Genomic DNA, 21555 nt, shown 5'->3' on the forward strand with positions numbered 1-21555 from the left:
TGACAAACTTACCTGGTAATCGCTTGCAAGCCTGGAGAGCTACCTGCCCTGGCAAATCCAATCTGCACTTTTTCCAATGAAACGTGGTGGCTGCCGGGCCGCTCATCACCTACATCTGCTTAGGTGATGAGGAAAAAGATGTGGAGGAAGTGGACAACAAAAGCAGCCTTCGAACTGCACACTGGGATGTCCTGTGTTTTTTTTGGTTTTTTTTTTTTTTTCGGTGGCTTTTATTTTTCCCATGAGAGGATCTGACTAAACCTAACCCCACCTCCTCTAAACACCAGAGAGGAAGTTACACTTTGTAGTCAGTGAAAACTCCTTAGGTAGGTTTTTTGTTTTTTTAATAGTCACAACTAAGCGCCTCTATTCATGTTCCTATGACAGAGATTATAACTTTGCTTCCTGTTTTGACAGTGTCAGCTGGGAAGGGGCACTCCACCCACCTCCCTACCCACTGCGTAGATAAATAAAGATGTTAGAAGGCGTTTGCCCTGGGTATACAACTGGCCTTAGGAGTTTCGTTACATATTAACTATACTTCAAAGAATAAATTGGACTTATTATTTCACTGTAGTAGTTATACATACCTTGGGGAAGTAAAACTGAAAAGGATTTCTCCTTCATCCCTTAGAATTTGCTATTAGGGAAAAAATAAACTTAACCATATGCAGCTGTAAGATAAGAGGCCACCATTTAGACTAATTTTTCCAGCCTATTCTCTTTTGTGGTCACCTTGCTCTCTTTATTATCATTTTTTTTTTTTCACTCTTGTCACCCAGGCTGGAGTGCAATGGCGTGATCTCGGCTTACTTGCAACCTCCGCCTCCTGGGTTCAAGTGATTCTTGTGCCTCAGCCTCCCAAGTAGCTGGGATTACAGGCGCCCACCACCACACCCGGCAATTGTGTGCGCGCGTGCACACGCGTGTGTGTGTGTGTGTGTGTGTGTGCGTGTTTAGTAGAGACGGGGTTTCACCATGTTGGTCAGGCTGGTCTCAAACTCCTGCTGTCACTTCTGCAGGTGTCCACCACATACATGCAAAAACCAAGGAAAATCATTATTCATATGATCACATCTACTTTCTAGTCCTTCTCTCATTCTTTTTCTTGCTTGTTGTGAAATAGAAATCTTCTACTTATTAACAAAGACTTTTCATAGAATACGTATCTTTGTCAGGATACACACAGGTTTGAATTCAAAGGCGTCTCTCATCCTGCTACTGTACTGTGATACAGAAAAGAGAAACTAACAGTACTTCCCCTATGCTTCTCCTCCTCATCTCTGTATTTTCCTTAGACTAGTAGCTGTTTGACTCTGGCAAAATACTCTCTCTCTCTCTAAGCCTCAGTCTCCAAATCTGTAAAATGGACGGGCTGACTTCACCTTCTATGACTTCTTCTAGGACTGTCACAGGGAGGGAGACTGAGAAAAATGCAGTGATACAGATGATGTCCCATAGTCAATACCCATTAATCTTTTTTTGCATCAAACTTTATTGATATATAATTCATATATTATACAATTAGCTCATTTACACTGTATAATTTAATGATTTTTAGTATTGTCAAAGAATTCTACAACCATCATCAGAATCGATCTCCATCTCTTAGCCCAAGGCAACCACTAAAATCTACTTCCAGTCTCTATAGAGTTACCTATTCTGTACATTTCATATAAGAGAAATCATACACTATATGGTTTTCTGTGACTAACTTATTTCACTTAGCATAATGTTTTTGAAGTCCATGCATGTTGTAGTATGTATGGGTATTTAATTTCTTTTTAAAATATTCCACTGTATCAACAGACCATATTTTATTATTATCAGTTCATGAACATTTGGGTTGTTTTTATCTTTTAGCTAGTATCAATAATTCTGCTATGAGCATTTGTGTACAAGTTTTTGATGTGGGCATACATTCTCATGTCTCTTGGGTATGGGGGTGTGTGTGTGTGTGTGTGTGTGTGTGTGTGTGTGTGTGTGTGAGCGCGCATGTGTACCCAGAAGTAGAATTGCTGAGTCATATGGCAACCCTATGCTTAAACTTTGGAAGAACTGCCAGACAGCTTTCCAAAGTAGCTGCATCCTTTTACAGTCCCACTAGCAGTGTATGTGGATACCCATTTCTCCACATCCTCACCAATATTTGTTATTATTTGTCTGTTTTATTATTTCCATCCTACTGGGTATGAAGTGACATTTCACTGTGGTTTGATTTGCATTTCCTTAACGGCTATCGAAACCCGTCTTTTATCCATAGCCCAAAAATGTCTTCATTTCTAGAATCAGGACTAAATATTCAAAATACAGAACAGCCAGTGAGGTGTGGGCACCACCTAGTCAGAACGGATACTGGCTACAACGCTGAATGAGGTCCTGAAGGTGTCCATCTTTAACAGTGGCTATTTTCCAATAGGAATCAAAGACTTTCAACATTGTTTCTGATACAGCAGTATGGGCTCATACCAGCTAAATATTGCTGGCCTTCATATTTCTATCTACAGTAAGAGGATGTGAAAGAAGTTGGCCCTGTTTCCTCCACCAAAGGGTTCTTCTGAAAACTGGTAAGGAAATGAAATTCTGAATGTAAATATGACATTTCAATCTTTACAAATCAGTTCTTTCCACCTGTCTTTATGTGTCTTCCTCTGAAATAGAAACAGGCACAATAAAAGCAGCCTTTTGTCAGTAAATAGTCATAACTGTTTATAAGAAGAATTGTTAGACCAGATGTGATTTAAGATTAAGGATCTCAAATTTTGAAGGTAGCCACAGAAGACAAGTCAAAATCTAGACACTAGCAACAATTTCTCCTTCCCTCTCAAAAGTGCAGTACTGGGAAAATAGTAATTATTCAAACAAATCAACATCAAAGAGAAGATCTTTTTTTTTCAGACCTTACTGTGTTTGAGCAAATTCATGTACAATGATGTTAATTATCTTTTTCCTAAAACATTCTATTTTAGGATTTATTTTTTGATCCCCCCCAAAACTAAACAGAACAAAAACTATACAAAGTACAACAAAGAAAATATCAGAAGGCTATTAACTTTAAAAAATAAAAACTTTTTTCTTTATTTTTTGATGTAAGGCCTCGGGCCTTGCAACATGTATTAATAATATTGACTCATCCGTCTTCTAAAAAATTTCCCATGTCCCAAGGCTATACTCTGTAATCCCTTGTTTTATTTATTTCTTGCCGTAGAGCTGACTATGAAATTGACCGTTGAACTTTCATATGTCAAATAGAACTTTCCATAGTGGGAAACTTCTAAAACATTTGTATTAAGCTAAGTGGAAATGTCGTGATAGCTGAGGAGCAAATAAGGTCTGTAACAGCCAATGTAACTTCCAAACTAGATTCTATGTAGGAAAAGCAAACCATTGAACACACACAAGTGCAAAGTCTTCATTAGAGTTTCTGTAAACACTTGATGGTGAGGAAAATCAGAAGCTAAAATCAGTTTATCTGAAGATTCTTCTAAAAAGATCAATAGGGGGGCACTTTTGAAAACTGTTGTGCAATGTCAGGACCCACTCTATTCACAGATCCGTTCTTCTGCTAGATTACACGGTGGCCTCATTTTCTAGTTCTTGTGAAATCAATAGACCATTTATGTTGCAAGTATCTGTCTAGGGTATGCACTTTCTTATTCAATCTGGTGTTGACAGCAGTAATCAAATTTTGTTCATACCACTAGCTCTATTATAGCTCAATAGCAACTGGCTGCCAGCCTAGGTCTACTCTCATCAAAAAGGAAAGAAAGAATTGGAGTGGAGAGAGAATTACAGAACAAATTAGCTGAAACTACAGGAGGTAGTGACGAAGTGAGAGAGGGAAGCAAAGGAATTCAGATACGAATCCTCTCTCCATGGAGGAAATATACACCCAGCAGCATCAGCACCACAAAATCCAGGCAAGCTGACCTTGGCCATGAAGGGTACACATGTTCTTCATTCTTCCCTGTTATCTGTAAACCCTCTTGGCTTTGAACATCATATTATAACTGTCAGTCCTAACTAATACACCTATATCTCACCCTGCAGAGCTACTACTACAAACAAGAACTAGGGCCAAACCACACCCTCCAACACCAGGGAGACTAAATGCAAGGGGCAAGTTATGACACTTCCCATGAGCTCTCCATTTTATAACTCTTCTTTTTTTTCTCTTGAGACGCAGTCGCAGTCTTGTTATGTCACCCAGGCTGGAGTGCAGTGGTGCGATCGATCTCAGCTCACTGCAACCTCCACCTCCCAGGTTCCAGCAATTCACCTGCCACAGCCTCCCGAGTAGCTGGGATTACGGGCGGGCGCCACCATGCCTGGCTAATTTTTATATTTCTAGTAGAGATGGCTTTCACCATGTTGGTCAGGCTGGTCTCAAACTCCTGACCTCAAGCAATCTGCCCACCTTGGCCTCCCAACGTGCTGGGATTACAGGCGTGAGCCACCACGCCCGGCCTAGAACTCTTCTTTATACGATTATGCTAGAATCAAGCATTTTTCTCAGATCAGAATATAAAAAGATAATCTTACGATAGAAATCAGGTCAGCTTTTTTAAAAAGAAAAAAGTGGGAGGGGGTGAAGGCCTGACTGAAATTTTACTCTATTTGCACTTCTAGACTTTGAATTCTCCTAGAAAACTAGACTTCTGCTCATAGAAACTCTCTACTTAAAAGCATCATGAATGATACCATTCCCTGATAGGACAAACATCTCTTTTTCTCATTTTTCAAAGTTTTATCTTGAAATAATTTTTAGACTTATAAAAAGAAGTGGTAAAAAAAAAAAAAAGAAAGAAAGAAAGAAAAGAGTACACAGAGTTCTCATGTTCCCTTCGTCCAACTTCCCCAAATATTACCATCTTACATAACTCAGTACAATGATGAAAACCAGAGAATTCACGTAGATGTAAAACTATGAACTAAGCTACAGATCTTTTTCAAATTTCTGCAATTGCCCCCTTTTTCTGGTCCACGATTCAATCCAAGATCACATACAAACAACATTTCAAAAATTCAAGATGCATCCTTTTCAATAAATCATGCCTATCTAATTAATATTTCTGACCCTTCCTAAAGTTCCACTTCCCTTCAATGTTAATGAGGCAGTGTCATCATTAACTTTTGAGTCTTCCCAGAAATACTTTTCTTCCACAGATTTTCCTCCATTTCTTATCAGTCAGTTTCATCAACCTTATCTCGTAAACACACGTCAAAGAGTTTCACAACCTCTTTTCCAAAACCCTAGGGCCAGAGGTGCTGCTGAACCGAACTCTTCCCATTTGAGAAAAGTTATATAGCACAAGTCATATATTACAGTGAAAACAAAAAACAGCAAGATCCAGGGCAATTTCCCCTAATCAAACACATTAATAGCCCTGCAGCAAATACATATGTTTATGAAGGATGCCTGACATACATAAGGACTTTAAAAGAGTCCCAGCTGTTCAACTCATGCTTCAACACCAGATGAGTTCAGGTCAAACTCAAGTTTTCTTGCCAAATGAACTACAAATAAAACACCTTCTGGTTTTCAGAGGTCTTCTTCAATAGTGTAGCTACAGATGAAGGATGATGAATCTGTACCTATGAAATCCACAGTTTCATCCATCTCCCGCCCACCCTCACCACATCTTCTAGCTGGTCTCCTGGCAGAGCCACCTGCAATGTTCCCTGGGCCTCTAGGGGCTCTTCCCTCCGAATCACTCTCCCACAGAGCCTAGAGTGATCTTTCTATTAACCTGCACCTGCCCAGCTTCAAAATCCTTAAAGGTTTCCCATGCAAGGATGGAGTCTCGTCTGCTTCATGCAGTTCACACAGCTCCCTACAATCGGAACTAAGTCCCATGACTATACTGATCAACTACACGGCACCCAAGAAGAATGCAAAAATGAAAAAGGCATCAACTGTCCTTAAGAGTCTCACAATCTAATTAACTCCCCTTAATATCTTCATCAGAGTAATATTGTTAGAATACAACTTATCCAATAATCAAAGAGCATGTCGGGTTTTTTTTAACCCATTTGTGTCCAGCTAGGAAATTCTACCTCAGTTCTTGATCACAGTAATGACTATAAACAAAACTCTTCATGTTGACATTAAAAGAATTTTCACATGATTTTAAAAGCACATGTCTAAAAATACTCCTTATGCTACTGTTGGTATGTTTCAAAAAATTATAAAAAGCAAAAGCCAATAAAAACTGTTTTAAAAACAAGCAAACCCAAAAAAGTAATGTCAAGGATGGTATTTAATGGGCTGAGTGATTTCTCATGAGATTGTTTTTCCAAAGCATGAAGATATAAATAAAATCTGAAATCATGCCTTTGTTTCCATATGAGTATACTAATAGAATTGAATGACATTATAATCAACAAAATTAAGTCAGAGAGAGTTAAATCTAAGCCGCCATCATCAAAGAGCTTAGAAAATATTCCAGGCTGGGCGCAATGGCTCATGCCTATAATCCCAGCACTTTAGGAAGCTGAGGCGGGTGGATCACCTGAGGTCAGGAGTTCGAGACCAGCCTGGCCAACATGGTAAGACTCCATCTCTACTAAAAATACAAAAATTAGTCAGGCATGGTGGCATGTGCCTGTAATCCCAGCTATTCGGGAGGGTGAGACAGGGGAATCGCTTGAACCAGGGAGGCAGAGGTTGCAGTGGGCCAAGATCGCACCACTGCACTCTAGTCTGGAAGACAGAGCAAGACTCCATCTCAAAATAATAATAATAATAATAATAATAATAATAATAATAAAGTATTCCAAACCACACGGAGCCAGACCTCAGAAGCGGACCTTAAATAGCATGCCAATAAAAGCGGGGAAATCATATTTAAGTATTGGTTTCATTTTCTAATGTGGCAACAGACAAAGACACCTACTTGGAATGATGAATTAAAAAGAAAACTCCTAGAAGTTGTATTTCAGGATTAAATTATAACCTTTCTCAAGAAAGCTGCATGCAAGTAGTGAGATTAAAAGGGAGACAATAATCGCACCAAAGCCCTTAATGAGGAGGTAAAGAGAGGTAGTAATAGGGGCACACAGCTTCTCCCTCCACCAGGAGATAGAAGGAGTGTGCTAAGAGGGGAGAATTCAGGGTTTCCTCCTGGGGTGGCCCTCCTCTCATGTGTGTGTGTGTGTGTGTGTGTGGTGTGTGTGTGTGTGGTGTGTGTGTGTGTGCCTGTGTGTGTGTCTCTGTCTGTGTGTGTGTCTGTGTGTGTGTGTTGTGTGGCAGGGTTTCTCACTGACAGTGTTGCTTCTAAACAGAAGTGGCAGCTGTCTGGAACCCAGTGGGTGAGGCCTCCAGGGGCTGACAGCGATCTGCAGGAGAACAGAAAAACACTACATGGAAGCCAAGTGATGCCACCACTTGGTAGAAACTGGGTCCAATCTGCCAGGGCCACAGGCGCAACCCTACATGACCGGCTGCTTAAAGCAGTCAACCCTAGGATGGCCCCTCCAGCTTAGAACTTCTCACTCTAGTGGCAGGAAGGAAGGCCAAGAGTTCTTCAAGGAGGCAAGAATTGTCATTTAAGGCAACAGTGAATGAAATTAATAAAACAACCCAAATACTTCAAAAAGAAAGGAATTTTAAAATATTACTTAAAAAAAAAGAGGGAGTAATTTTTTTGGACTGTCTCCATAATCTGTTTTTATAAACCAGGTGGCAACCTGCTGGGCTGTGGAACAAAGGTCAGCCAAGTGAGTTTTCTTGAAGCACACTTGCTGTCATAGTGAGGAAAATTTTTCTAATTTCTGGTGAGCTCTAGAACTTTCAAGCTTCATGGGAAGTTGTGAAGAAGAGACACCTAGAGATTATTCTTTGGTGTTGGCAGGAAAAAAAAAACAGGTGGGAAAAGTGACCACGTGTCCTACAGGGCCAGCAGCCTATGAACCCCAATGTGGTCTTCATAATATTTTGTTCCTTGATCACCTACAGTCACAATCTCTACCTCAGAAAACTTGTGCCACTGCCTGTCTTCTGGCTGGCTCTCCGCAGGCGAGTGTGCTGATGTCTCCAAGCCCTGAAGGTTGTTTACTGTCATTCAGCTTGCCCATGGCGATGTCGGAGTCTGGAATGAAGGTCCCACCATATCAGGATCACCCTCTATGAGGCAACACTTTCCCTGCCTACAACCTGTCTTCCACTGGCCACCACCTGCTGCAGCCCAGCAGACACACCTGTATGCATCTCAGCCCTGATCACAGGATCTGTGTGCTTCCTCTTGCAAATGCCCACATGCAAATCTGAGGACGCTGGCCACTCAGAAGACATGGGTATTAACATGTGTGTCATCGGTAGATCCTGCCGCAGCTGGTGCCACACAAAGATAGTCCTGTCTAACTATGGGCACACCCACCCACTCTCATGTGTCCTATCTCTACTTGGGAATGAGACATAATCATCTACTTGTGATAACTTAGAGCCAAGAGTGAGGAGACAATGAAGAATCTAGGTGTTCATTAGACAGAACTGATGCTGAGGAACTGACCAGAGGTATTTCAAATCAGCTCCAGGGTTTCCAAGATGATATAAAGACAGTTCCAGGATGACATTAAGAGGTGGTCAGGTGAGAACTAGAGAATTCAAGTCACAATTAACACTTGAGAGTTTATTTATCAGCCACGAGATTCAGCAGTGGGTTCACAGTGCCAGAGTTCCTGGAAAGAGCATTTGAGACAGCCAGGCAGCTGATAGGTTTAAGCAGCGCCTACTCTGTTCCATGCAGTACAGCAGTGAAAGAGCCGGTTCCCAGGCCAGGCCAGGCAAGTACTATAGATGGAGAGTTGAGGCACCTGCCATATCATTGCCTCAGGGATCAGGTTCAACTATGGAGGCAGGCCACAGCATGCCAAAAGGGGGAAAGGAGAAGGCAGAGGCTGAGGAAACAGGTGGGAGTGAGCGCTGCAGAGGCAAGACAGGCACAAACAACCTATTATTAAGATGCTCTACAGAGTTGCAAAGGAGCAGGTGGCAGATGGGAGGAGGGAACTCAGAAACAATGTCAGAAGGTACAAAGGAGAAAGGGTGATCCAGAAATAAGACAAGAACAAAGCTGGGCTCTCTTATTCCAAGGTAGTGGTGAACAAGCCATTCCTAAGCTTGCAAGTCGGGACCACTTATGTGTCATTTCACATTAAACTTCACTTTCCATGAAATTTTTCTCTGCCAGAGAATGTCCAGTAGTAAATCTGTCTATCTATAAAAGTATAAATAAATTAAACATGACAAAGTTGGTTTTAAATTAGGAATGTTAGGCTATCGTAACTTCCTGGAGGTTGTCAGTGAACTATAGTACTGGAACTACGGATGTTCCTACTTGATCATCAGGATATAATTTGGTCTGTATTCGCTTTTAGAGATCTCTGAACTTCAAAGTTCGTTCAATTTATTTTCACTGATGCCTTCAAAATTCTCTCAAGTTAAGCTGTGTCAATATTTCAACTCTCACTTGAAAAATGATGTTACTGAGGTTTCAGGACACAAAGTAAAACACCAAATTCATGCTGTGAGTAGCTTTAACCTCAGGGCCAGGTCCCAGCTATTGAGCCGTTCCTTCAGCCATAGCATGCATCTTGCAAAGCAGCTCCCTGGCTTTTGAGAGCATTGCCTGAACCAACATGAAGCCTAGAGATGTCAGAGTTATTTTCATGAAAGTAAATGATACTATGCAATACCTCCTGTCTTTCTCAGTCATAGCCAAACAGCAGATGAAGCCAAGAGGAAATACATGTTCCTCAACAGCAGTAAGGTTCCAGGTATCAGGTGGCGGCAGCAGTTGCTGAAAGCCTGTTCCACTTCACCCCTCCCCTAGAACCCCAAACTTGGGCACAAACCCACACCTCAAACTCTTGAGGCTGCCCAGATTATGAGTCTTTAGGCAACAGATGACAGAGTGACGCAACACTACCACTCCTGGGGGCGCTAAAATCATAGCCTTGACAGAACAGGAAGGTGGTTACTCTTCACAGAAGCTACTAATCTGCCGCCCCCGACCCCCCCCAACACACACACACACCGGAAAGAGGGAGGAGAAAAAGGAAATGAAAGCAAGTGACTCTAGGGTCTGGATTTCATATACAAGAATAGCCAGCAACAGGTGCAGTGTTCCGGTGAAATTAAGACACTCAAAACACCATTTGCCTCCACAGCATGAAGAGCCCAGGCACAGAAACCCAACATTAGGCAATGATGTCAGAAGTGCAAATCATCATCATTCTCTAGCCAGTAGCAATTTTGTAGGGAAAAAAATAAAAGGGCATTTGTCTGTTGATACATAATTTCTTTTAATTTAGGAGTCCTCTCTTAAAATAGTTTGAAAATAATCTTAGCATCAATCATCAATATACTTTTTTAATGCCTAGTGACTATCACAGTGCCTAGCACATAGTAGGTGGGTGGATAAATATTTACTGAACGAATGAATAAAATGATATATTTACTGAACGAGTGAATAAAATGAGAGGTAAACAAAAAAATTTCTTCACAAATAAAGATAACCAACATCTACACTAGTACGTTAAGTGTATCTTTTTCCCCATTTCTCCAAGAAGAGAACAAAAGGTTGGAATCAGTAGCCAAGGACACTGGCTTCATCATGTTGCTGATGAACACATCAGGAGGTGCAAACCGTCCACCCCTGGCTGAAACTGAGAAGCCCGATCTGCCACCCCTTGGGTGATCTATGCAGGGAGCTCTCATCTGCAGAAGATCCAATGGGAAAAACAATCACAATCATTTAAGCAACCCACCTTTAGATTTTCCTTTCTTTCAATGTGCCATTTCACATAACATTTTTTTACCTGCCATTATAAGAGAATTTACAAGATAAATGTTGTTGTATAATCTTCTTCAACATGATAGAAATCATCAACTCATAATATGTTATGGAAAATGTCTTATGCTGTGTGTGACATGCTATATGAAAAATCTGAATGTGGATAAGATGGTGTAGAAATAAGCCATTTTATGGGCTCTAAAAACTGACAGAATCAGTAGAGAACAAAGAGCAATAAAAATGAGCCCATCAATGGGAGAAGGTCTGTTACGGGAATACTGTATTGAATTAAAAGGTTAATATGAGGCTGAGCTCAGTGGCTCACACCTGTAATCCCAGCACTTTGGGAGGCCGAGGTGGGTGGATCACCTGAGGTCAGGAGTTCAAGACAGGCCTGGCCAACATGACAAATCCCCATCTCTACTAAAAATACAAATACAAAAATTAGCCATGCGTGGTGGCGGGAGCCTGTAATCCCAGCTACTTGGGAGACTAAGGCAGGAGAATCGCCGGAACCCGGCAAGTAGAGGTTGCAGTGAGCCAAGATCGCACCACTGCACTCCAGCCTGAGTGACAGAATGAGACGCCATCTCAAATAAATAAATAAATAAATAAATAAAAGGTTAATATCAGCTTGAGAACATTACTGATTACATAAGTTGAAAGGTTTCAGTAAGTTAAAAATAATGATATTAATTGTAAGAATAAAGTGTTCAAAGCACAGATAAGAGTAAATCACCAAAATTATCAGGAGGTTTTAGAGAACTGAGAATACACATAAAAAAGTGTCATAAATAACTTTACAAAATTACTATTTAAAAACAGTTTGACTTAATGACTTGTTCAATTTTTTTAATCTAAGAATTTTTCTTGTGTTTGTAACTTAAGTATTCTGAGTAGGAGTTCTCTCTTCCCTATATATTCAATTTAAAGAGTCCTTAGATTTTTTTCAAGTTAACTTTCAAAGATCCAAAATACTCCCACTTCGTTTTACTTTGAGGTAATACCCAAAGGTCTTGACTACGGTTCTTAATGGAGATCCTAAGTGGCTAGTCAAGAATTACCTCAAATTTCAAAGAATAAACAGGAATAGCAAGTCCATTACAAGTGCTTTTGTTCTTTTAAGTGACTCTGCGTTTTCATTCATTCACTCACTCATTCATTCATTCACAAGGATCTATCATCCCTACAGAACAGGCACTGTACAAGGCACTATGGACACAATCATGAACAAGACAACCTTGGTCCCTGCCCATATGGAGAGCACGGTCTTGGGGACCTATCAACACTAAAGTAAACAAACAAGTGAACAAAAGCAATGAGCAATAGTGACAAGTGTGGATGGTGGGGACAATAGCACAAAATCTTCTTCAGGTGGGTGTCAGGACAGGCTTCTCTGAGCAGGTGCAATTTCCTCCAACGCTCAATCCCAGAAGGAGGAGCGTTGGAGATAGCCAAGAGCTGGGGGCCGGTATTCCAGATGGAGGAAAGACCCTGTAAACACAGGTTGTTCCCAGAGCTGAAAGCTGACAGTGTGGCTGGATGGGGCAATGATGGACAGTGAGCAAAGAGGTGCATTATACATTTGAAAATGGCATCTCACCATATGATTCACTGAACATTTGCCTTTCCAAACACTTTCTTCTCAGCCTGGAATTCCTCCCTTCCACATTCCTCTCTGCTACCTTGCAAGTCACTTCTCTGGGAAACATTCCTTGACCCTCTGAGGAAGAGCAAAACTCCGGGAGTTTATCCTTCTAACCTGTGGTCCCACGGCACATAGTATGTATCATGAGCACACGTCTTACCACGCTGCTGAATCGCTGTGTTTGAAAGCCTGAAAGCAGAGATCTTGCTTGTCTGCTTCCCAGCAGCCTATCACGTAACTTGGCACCAGCAGAGAGAAATAAATGACAGTGAACGAACCAAGAGATAAATGGACAAATTAAATGGATGCAGGGGCACTAATTAACTACTCAATTGTTGGAGATTTGGAATAGCGCCAAGGTTACAGCTCCTTAACTCATTTACAGTTTAATTTCTACCCCATATGACTTTCATACAACAGACACTTTTGGGCAAATCTTTTTTCATCACGGAGAAGTGATGGAATAACTTTCACGGTGTATCATTTGACACTGGACCCAATCCATTCATACTCAACAAACACGCATTAAGTGCCAGGTTCTGTGCTAGGCTCTGAGGCTGACAGTGGTCCTATCCTAGATGATTTATGAGGCCAGTAAGCAGAATAAATCATATTTAGAAAATGTTTTTAATGACTGACCTTGTTAGATTCTTTACATGTAACTATCTTATTTCATAACATTATTAAGAAAAAACGTTTTTTAAAAACTTCCTAGGTCACCCAGAGGAAAAAATAATTTAGAATCTGTTAACTCAGTAATTTTCACACTAATTCTTGGCGGAGAGTCATGCCTCAGCTTCCTTTCAATGAACAGGTGGACAAAATTTAAGTAACCACATTCTCAATGAGTCTTTACCTGCCTGTGACTGTCTGCCGTCTCCGTTTGTGGATTCAGATCTCACTTCCATTTCTCGTCGGCTCAGCGTGTCCTTCATATGTAGTTAAGACTCCCAAACCAACAGTGCATGATTTCTGAAGTCACAAAGGGATGTGTACCCCTCGGCTGGAGAATGTGCTTCGATGGAGTCAAATTGAAAAACAGGGCCAAACAGTATGGGAACCGTGGATAGATGAGTTCCTCCCCAACTGCCCGGACCAGAATGGTCACATTCCTCCCTCTGTGAATAGCCCAATCCTGGTCTGCTCTGTCTGAGCCTCTGCCAGGTGTGGAGCCTGTCGCCTTAAAATCTGAAGACGTGTGACAACACTTATCTGCCTAGGAACAGCAAGGTATGCATTTCTACAAACACCACTGCTGAAACTGCTGGGCATACAGAGAAGCCAAGCACTTCCTCTCTTCTCCTCAGATTTTCCTTAGATTCAAGCCAAATAGAAATCTGGGTGAGGAAAAATGTTAAGGAATTTAGCATTTAAAAAAATTTCTTTTTATGTTTCTAACTCTTGCAAGAGAGCTTGTTCTCATCAATTTTATAATCTATTTTTCAACCTACATACTCCAAACTAATTCCTAATGCTTTTAGGGATCCATCCATTAATGCATGAAATAATACATGCCCTCAAACTAAGAGGTAAACCATGCTCCTTCAATCAGGATAAGAAATACTACTGAGTGACATGCAGACTGCATCTTTCTGCCAATTTTCATCCACAGCCCTCTGCTCACTTCACTCCCAATCACCGGCCTCAATCAGGCTTTCTGTGGGCCAAGTTCTGCCAGCTTAGAGCCTGCACACAGCTCTGCCTTCAGCCAGTGCCCTCCACCACCTTGAACTATGGACTTGAATAGCTTCCTCAAGAAGGCCTTCCCTGACCACTCAAACTATCACTCATTCCAGGTCCCTATGAAGTCCCCGAGTGATTTGCCATGACAGCACTGCAGAATGTCTACCTCTAAGCAGTTAAACAACTATTTGTATGCTCTGCAATTTGATATCTGGTTCCTGTACTAGTCTACACACTCAAGAGGCCAGATGCCATCATAGAGCTCATCAGTTTTGTCAACTGCACCCAGTGCAGTGCCTGACATATGGGGCATTCACCCAAGACTACTTTCCATTTAAAATTGTTGTCTCTTTTGAAACACTCTGTGGCACACTGCTGCCACTGCTGAGGTCTAAGGAAACAAATACTCATTTTAAGCCATCATCTTTATCAGGGGTTATTACCAGGCAGGGGGTCCATGAACTTGGACAGGAAAAGCAATTAGATATTTTCACTGACCTCTAACAGAAATTTGCATTTCCTTCCATTGTGATGGCAGATCACAAAACACATTATTAGTGGTAGCTTTGACTGTGTCACCAACAAAAATCATAATCATTTTCACATCATCTTACAACTCTAGCAGGTATCTTGAAAATACCATTTGGCTCGTTGTTATTTCAGAAGAGTAGAGAGGTTAGAGATGCTAGAAGTTCTTACTGAACACAGTAATGAAACAGCAAATACTACTCTTTCGCAGATTTTTCAGTATTTTGGTAACTATATGCATGGAATGCCATGTACTCTTTTTTATGCATTTAAAAATATTTGTCAGGCTAGGTGCAGTGCCTCACGCCTGTAATCCCAGCACTTTGGGAGGCCGAGGCAGGTGGATCACAAGGTCAAGAGATTGAGACCATCCTGGCCAACATGGTGAAATCTTGTCTCTACTAAAAATACAAAAATTAGCTGGGCGTGGTGGCGTGCACCTGTAGTCCCAGCTACTCGGGAGTCTGAGGCAGGAGAATCGCTTGAACCTGGAGGGTAGAAGTTGCAGTGAGCCGAGATCGCCCCCCTATACTCCAGCCTGGGTGACAGAGTGGGACTCCATCTCAAAAAAAAAAAAAAAAAAAAAAAAAAAAAAAGGCCAGGTGCGGTGGCTCACGCCTGTAATCCTAGCACTTTTGGAGGCCGAGGCGGGCAGATTACCTGAGGTCAGGACTTCAAGACCAGGCTGACCAACATGGTGTAACTCCGTCTCTACTAAAAATACAAAAAAGTAGTCGGGTACAGTGGCTCGCACCTGTAATCCCAGCTACTTGGGAGACTGAGGCAGGAAAATCGCTTGAACCTGGGAAGCGGAGGTTGCAGGAAGCCGAGATCACGCCACTGCACTCCAGGCTGGGCAACAGAGCGAGACTTTGTCTTAAAAAAAAAATTTGTCTGGCTTCACTAAACTGCCAAAGGAGTCTATGGGGGCAATGAAGGGGGGATGAAGATAAAGAATAAAAACTCTGATCTATTAACAGATCACTATCATGAGATATAAACATCTGATGCACCAAGAAACAATTATATTTTGTTCTGAATGAATGTATTTTTACTCATTGTAAAAGGAAATAATATTTCCTTAAAGACAGTGCAAAATAAAATTAATAAATTGAGATACTATTTTTAAAACAAATAAAGATATTATTTCCTTGGTTTTAATACAAAACAACTCTAAAAGAAGAAATTTCCAAGAGACATTAACAAGTTCAAAAGTTACTTAACAGTTCAACTATTAGACACCCCTGACACTCCTAAGAATATTCTTGATTTGATGAAACTTCTGGTAACACCTGGAAGCTTAAAGTCACTTTCCTTTGTTTCATCACCTCTCTAAAAAGTTATTGTTCATTTATTAAGATGCTAGATAAGCCCAGTTCTAACCAACCCTTTGAATTACTCATGTCTGGGTACTCCCGTGTGTATGCACTACACATATCTTAATAAACATGTTTGTTTTTCTTTTGTTTAAAAAAAAAAAAGGAAAGAAACTTCTCCCCCTTTTTTCCAGAAAGACTCATCCTTGAACCATTAAGGCCCTGGGCTTGCAAAGGGAGGATAGCAGACAGGTGGGGTTGCGATAGTGGACAGTTAGGGTTGCAGAAGGTATTACACTCTGATTTCCATCACAGTGTTGTCCTAGTTCTAGCCTAGCAGTTGGAGATTCAGCCCCATCTAACTTCTGTTGTTTTTTTGTTTTGTTTTGTTTTGTTTTGTTTTGTTTTGTGTTTTGAGACAGAGTTTCCCCGTTGTTGCCCAGGCTGGAGTGCAAAGGTGTGATCTCGGCTCACTGCAACCTCTGCCTCCCGGGTTCAAGTGATTCTCCTGCCTCAGCCTCCCGAGTTGCTAGGATTACAGGCAACCGCCACCATGCCCAGCTAATTTTTGTTATTTTTAGTAGAGACAGGGTTTTGCCATGTTGGCCAGGCTGGTCTTGAACTCCTGACCTCAGGAGATCCACCCACTCGGCCTCCCAAAGTGCTGGGATTGCAGGCGTGAGCCACCACGAGCAGCCCGGCCCCATCTTACTTCTGTAACAACTCTGTGAATATATGCACATAACCACCCAAAAGAGTTATAATTAACACCTTACTATGAACTGCTTTAATCAGCCAACCATTAAAATCCAGGGAAAAAAGAGCTTTGATGAGAGGGGAAAGGCCGAGCCTGGAGGGAGTTACGCCAGTGGGCAACACCCAGGGGCTGCCTCAGCAGAAAACAGGCTCAGAGAAGACACCGAAACCAAGCTCTGAAGAACCTCAAGGGCAGCCAGCAGGCCCTGGTTGCGTTATGCGGGCTTCTCTGGAAGAATAAATACCACAGCATTTCTTTTACACAAATTAAGACAGGTTCTGACCAGTTCAGTTCAGCAGCTCCAGTTACATGCAGGAGCTTTCTCACTCTCTCCCGCCAAAAGGAAAATGCGTAACAGGAAAAGAAATGATCCTGGCACCCCTCCTCCTTCTCCTCCTCCCATTTCCCCTCTCCTTCACCCCCTCCCTGTTTTCTGTCTCTAAAACTTAGACTCCAAGCCCAAGGTTGACCTGATCTGTCTGCTCTCATCCACAGGCGTCACATCTCTTACAGAATATTCACAAAACCCCCTCAACTTCACACAGCAAACAGAAGCCTAAAATCCCTCCCGAAACATCCCTTCTCAGGTGCAAATCCACCAGACGAGCATCAACAATGGCATGAGATTTGAAAGAAAGTCAGAACTGTCCTTCAGGTCCAGGTGGCCTAGAGAAGCAGAAAGAATGCCAAGTTCAGACCCCTAGTCATCTCATAGGAACAGTTGCATCTTGAGAAAATCATTTTCTCCCTACTTGAGTGGGATTCCTCAGGGATAGGGGAAGATAACTGGACTGGTTGGCCCCTTAAATCATCTTCCAGATCTAAGATCCTGTGAGGGTCTGTGTTACCACAACAGCCATCCATGGTTGCAAGTGATGGAGAAGAGCAGAAGGAAGCCACTTACTATTAAAAGTGGTGTATCAGCCAGAAAATGTTGGAAAGAGACCATTTCAGCTTGAAAGTCGGCTCACTCCTAGTACTCATTCAGGATTCCAAGTTCCTTGCATTTGTAATTCATTACTAGTGAGCTAAATATACCACAAGTGTAAAATGTCTCAGAGAAAACACTCCCATCATCACCAGCAATATGGAAAATACGTGGCCATCACATCAGAGGAGAAACTTGCCTCAAAATAATTTGGATATTTACAGCCACACACGCAATGTGATGATTTAGATGATTTCTAAAGCCATGAAGCTTCTCAGGCCTGGCAGAAAGTATAAAAAATATTAGGATCACTGTGCCTAACAACAGCAAGAATTTGGTGCTGAGAAAAGAGAGCTACTAAAAAAAAAAAAAAAAAAACTAAGGGACCATGTTATTCACAGAGCTTTATGAAATTGCCAAAAAAAAGTAACAGTACAGCATTTTCTGTACTATCAATAAAATTTTTTAGTAAAACGATTTCTACAGTCAGTCTCATTATATATTTCTCAATTTTTATCCAAGTAATAAATACACTTAAGTTTGTTTTCAATAAAATAAGATGATAACACAATGTAGCAGGCTTGGGCATCCCCTTTCCTCTGTTATCTGTTTCTTCTGACAATAGTTTATGCATTTCTAAATACTATGCTTATAAAGCTCCTTCCTGATTGCAAGTCAGACATTATTTATAAGACTCTTTTTACTTACCACTTTTATATCCACTCTTCCAATCTCTACTTCAGATCTTATTTCTGATATCACACTTTTAATTTCCAAGATCTCTTTGTTATTCTCTGATTTTTTTTTTATCATATTCTGTTCTTGTTTCAAAGACACAATTATTTTCCTATTTCTCTGAGGATACACGCCACATTCCTATTTCCCCTAAGTGGCTCCTTCCTTTTGTTTGTGTTAATGTAGGCTCTATTTGTGGAGGCTTTCAAACATCTGCTGACTCCTAGCAGCCCTTCCCATTTCAAAATGAGGCTCAACAATGCATAGGCTCGGGTGTCATCTACCAACTGGCAGGCTCAAAGTAAGGTAATCAATTTACATGCTGTAACTATACTGCACTCCCAGTAATAGCACTCTTTAATTGGGGGCTGATCGGCGATGGGAGGCTGTCTTAGTCCATTCTATGCTACTATAACAGAATGCCACAGATTGGGTAATTTATAAGGAACAGAAATTTGTTTGGCTCAAGGATCTGGAGGCTGAGAAGTCCAAAAGCATGGCACCGGCATCTACTGAGGGCTTTCTTGCTACATCATCCCATGGAGAAAGGTGAAAGGGCAGGATACACTGACAGCAAGTAAGCAAGAGACAGTCAAACTCACTTTTATAACAAGGCCATTCTCAAGATAACTAACCCACTCGTGCAATAATGACATTAATCCATTCAAGAGAGACAGCAGAGCTCTCATGACCTAATCACCTCTTTTTAGGCCCCACCTCCAAACACTGTTGCACTGGGGATTAACTTTCCAACACATGAACTTTGAGAGACACTTCAAGCTATGGCACACAGCTATAGCTTCAGGAACTGGGGCACCTCCTGGTGTCAGTTAATCTTCCTGATGTCTATTCAGAGCCTTGCCATGCTCTCTGGGCTAAGGATCCCAAGTTGGAGTTCAGTTTTCCCAGAAAAAATATATAAATCTCTCTTCTCCTGTGCAGGTGAGGAAGAAGGGGAAAGCTCTGAGAGTCAAAGTGTGCTGTTTAAAGATTCTCAACCAAACTCTCAGTTTTCAGCTTCAAACTTCTCCCACTTTCCCCTGACCTAACCTCAAACAATACTGGCAACTTTCAATCACAGGGCTTGGAAAATCTGTGAGATGCATGAGAAAGCCACTCCACCATCATCTTTCTTCCCCATCAATGGTTATTTCATTTCCACTTCCCTTTGACCACAGGAGTTTATTCCTTTTTGTTCTCTTATTGTAATTATAGTAGCAACATGACAGCAAGCAATGATAAACACAAATTGCTCTACCACTTTTAACTGTAAGTTCTGCTCTCTTTAATTTATACACAGGAAGACTCCTAAAATGGTCCCATTTCCATGAGCCTGGCACTGAGTTTCACATGGCAGCAGTGTGCAAGCAAGACATGGTTCTCATAGTCTTGAATTCCAAAAGATAGTCTTGCTAAATATTTTATGGTCAAACCCAGACTTTGTACAGTAATATTAATAACATCAGCTGTAACTGTCAGTTAATTATTCTCCTTATGATTAAGTCCAATTTGAAATATGCAATGATTTCCTACAGAGAGAAATTTTATAGTCATAGCATAAAATTACATTTCCTTTCCTTTATTTTCAAATGTGAAATTTTACTTTAGACTTGGTAAATCAATACAGCCAAATTACAGTTGCTATTTGGGGACCTCGATGCAGACTTACTTTTACTTTATGTACTAAAAATCCTAAATTGCATTAATGTTTTATTAAAAATTTAAATAAATTTTATCTCTAAAAATGTGTGCCAAAATAAATACAGAAACTCAAAGTTCACCTATATGTATTAAAGCAAATCTATATCGAGATATTAATAATGAAATAAAAATACACCCAATGTAAAGGTGTCTAGAACCCAAATGCTCAGCTTTCTCTGACCCATAAAGGTCTGCCTCTAAGTTCTGAAAACAGATAGCAATTCTCATGTTGGCTGAAAGGAAAACAAATGTTGTTGATAGTAATATGGTGAAATACAGAAATAATTTTAGGACCACCTTGTAGACCAGAAAGAACTTCACATCTGATACCAATGTTCCCCACAAAACCGAGTAAAATTGTCTTTGGCTACCTAAGGATGGGGAAAACTTCTCAAGCTAATAAAGGTAAGATTTCCAGCATATTCATAAAATTGCAAGCTTTCGCCCAAATTACTTGACTTAAAAGGGCACATACAGCCAGTTTGATTAATCCCCTGGCAGTCAAGAAGCTTGTAAAAAATATTTTGCCCATATTGTGATATATGTTTAATATACGACCAGAAAAACAAGCAATGGAGAAAGCGAAAAATTTTAATAAAGTGCACTTTCTTTTATTTTCTTTAAACCTTAATGTTTCTGAGAAAGCTTAAGAAAAAGATAAAAGTAATTGCTACTAAATGACTGCAAACTTTTAAGCAAAATAAATATTAATGTTGTGCTTCATGGATTGTGATGCAAGAATATTTAAAATCCCCTAACATTTAAAACAGATTATCACAAAAAGTGATCTCCTTGCTCTTTTCCAGCCCATTATTAATTGGAGGGAGGGAGGGCTCTTCTGGCTGTCATTCAAATGATAATAATTTGTCTATTAGTCTTGATAAGGGGATGGAGAGGAATGATGTTGGAATACTCATAAATAATCTTTATAGTAGTTAATCCACCATTTACCTAGTGGTCATGATGATTTAACAGCTTACTGAAGGACGTATAGTCAATCCAATCCCCAAATTTAAGAATTGCCAAAGTTATGCTTCATCAATGCAAACATCTTTGTTACTTAAATGTAAGCATTAGACTCTGAATTGCTAGGAAGCCAAAATAGTGCCACTCTCCACATTTAAACTGGATTTGCCTCTAAAAAGATCAGAATCACACACTCCCTACACATTTCCCTATGTGTATACTGCTCACTAATCCTTTATACATGGATGGAGTCCCCATGTACAAAGCACTGCTCAAGACAGTGACTCACAATGGCCCATGAAATCCATTTTTTTTTTTTTTTTTTTTTGAGACGGAGTATCGCTCTGTCGCCCAGGCTGGAGTGCAGTGGCGTGGTCTCGGCTCACTGCAAGCTCCGCCTCCCGGGTTCACGCCATTCTCCTGCCTCAGCCTCCCGAGTAGCTGGGACTATAGGCGCCCGCCACCACGCCTGGCTAATTTTTCATATTTTTAGTAGA

The 21555-nt window shown here is 40.8% G+C and overlaps 1 protein-coding gene across 6 annotated transcripts in view; it reads right to left on the reverse strand.

Annotated features, from left to right (window-relative positions):
* Nucleotides 1–21555, reverse strand: part of LOC116463082 (utrophin) — a 565754-nt gene that overhangs the window by 512619 nt on the left and 31580 nt on the right. For 4 of the 6 annotated variants that reach the window (XM_032146037.2, XM_058434475.1, XM_032146040.2 and 1 more), the window contains exon 1: nt 13–139. The exons of the other annotated variants lie outside the window; for them this stretch is intronic. In XM_032146037.2, coding sequence (XP_032001928.1) covers nt 13–106 — 94 coding nt within the window. In that variant the 5' untranslated portion in view covers nt 107–139. Of the gene's footprint in view, nt 1–12; nt 140–21555 lie in introns of those variants that run through there. 6 annotated transcript variants of the gene reach the window in all.

The sequence above is a fragment of the Hylobates moloch genome, unplaced genomic scaffold (genome assembly GCF_009828535.3).
Source record: "Hylobates moloch isolate HMO894 unplaced genomic scaffold, HMol_V3 SCAFFOLD_27, whole genome shotgun sequence".
Taxonomy (NCBI): domain Eukaryota; kingdom Metazoa; phylum Chordata; class Mammalia; order Primates; family Hylobatidae; genus Hylobates; species Hylobates moloch.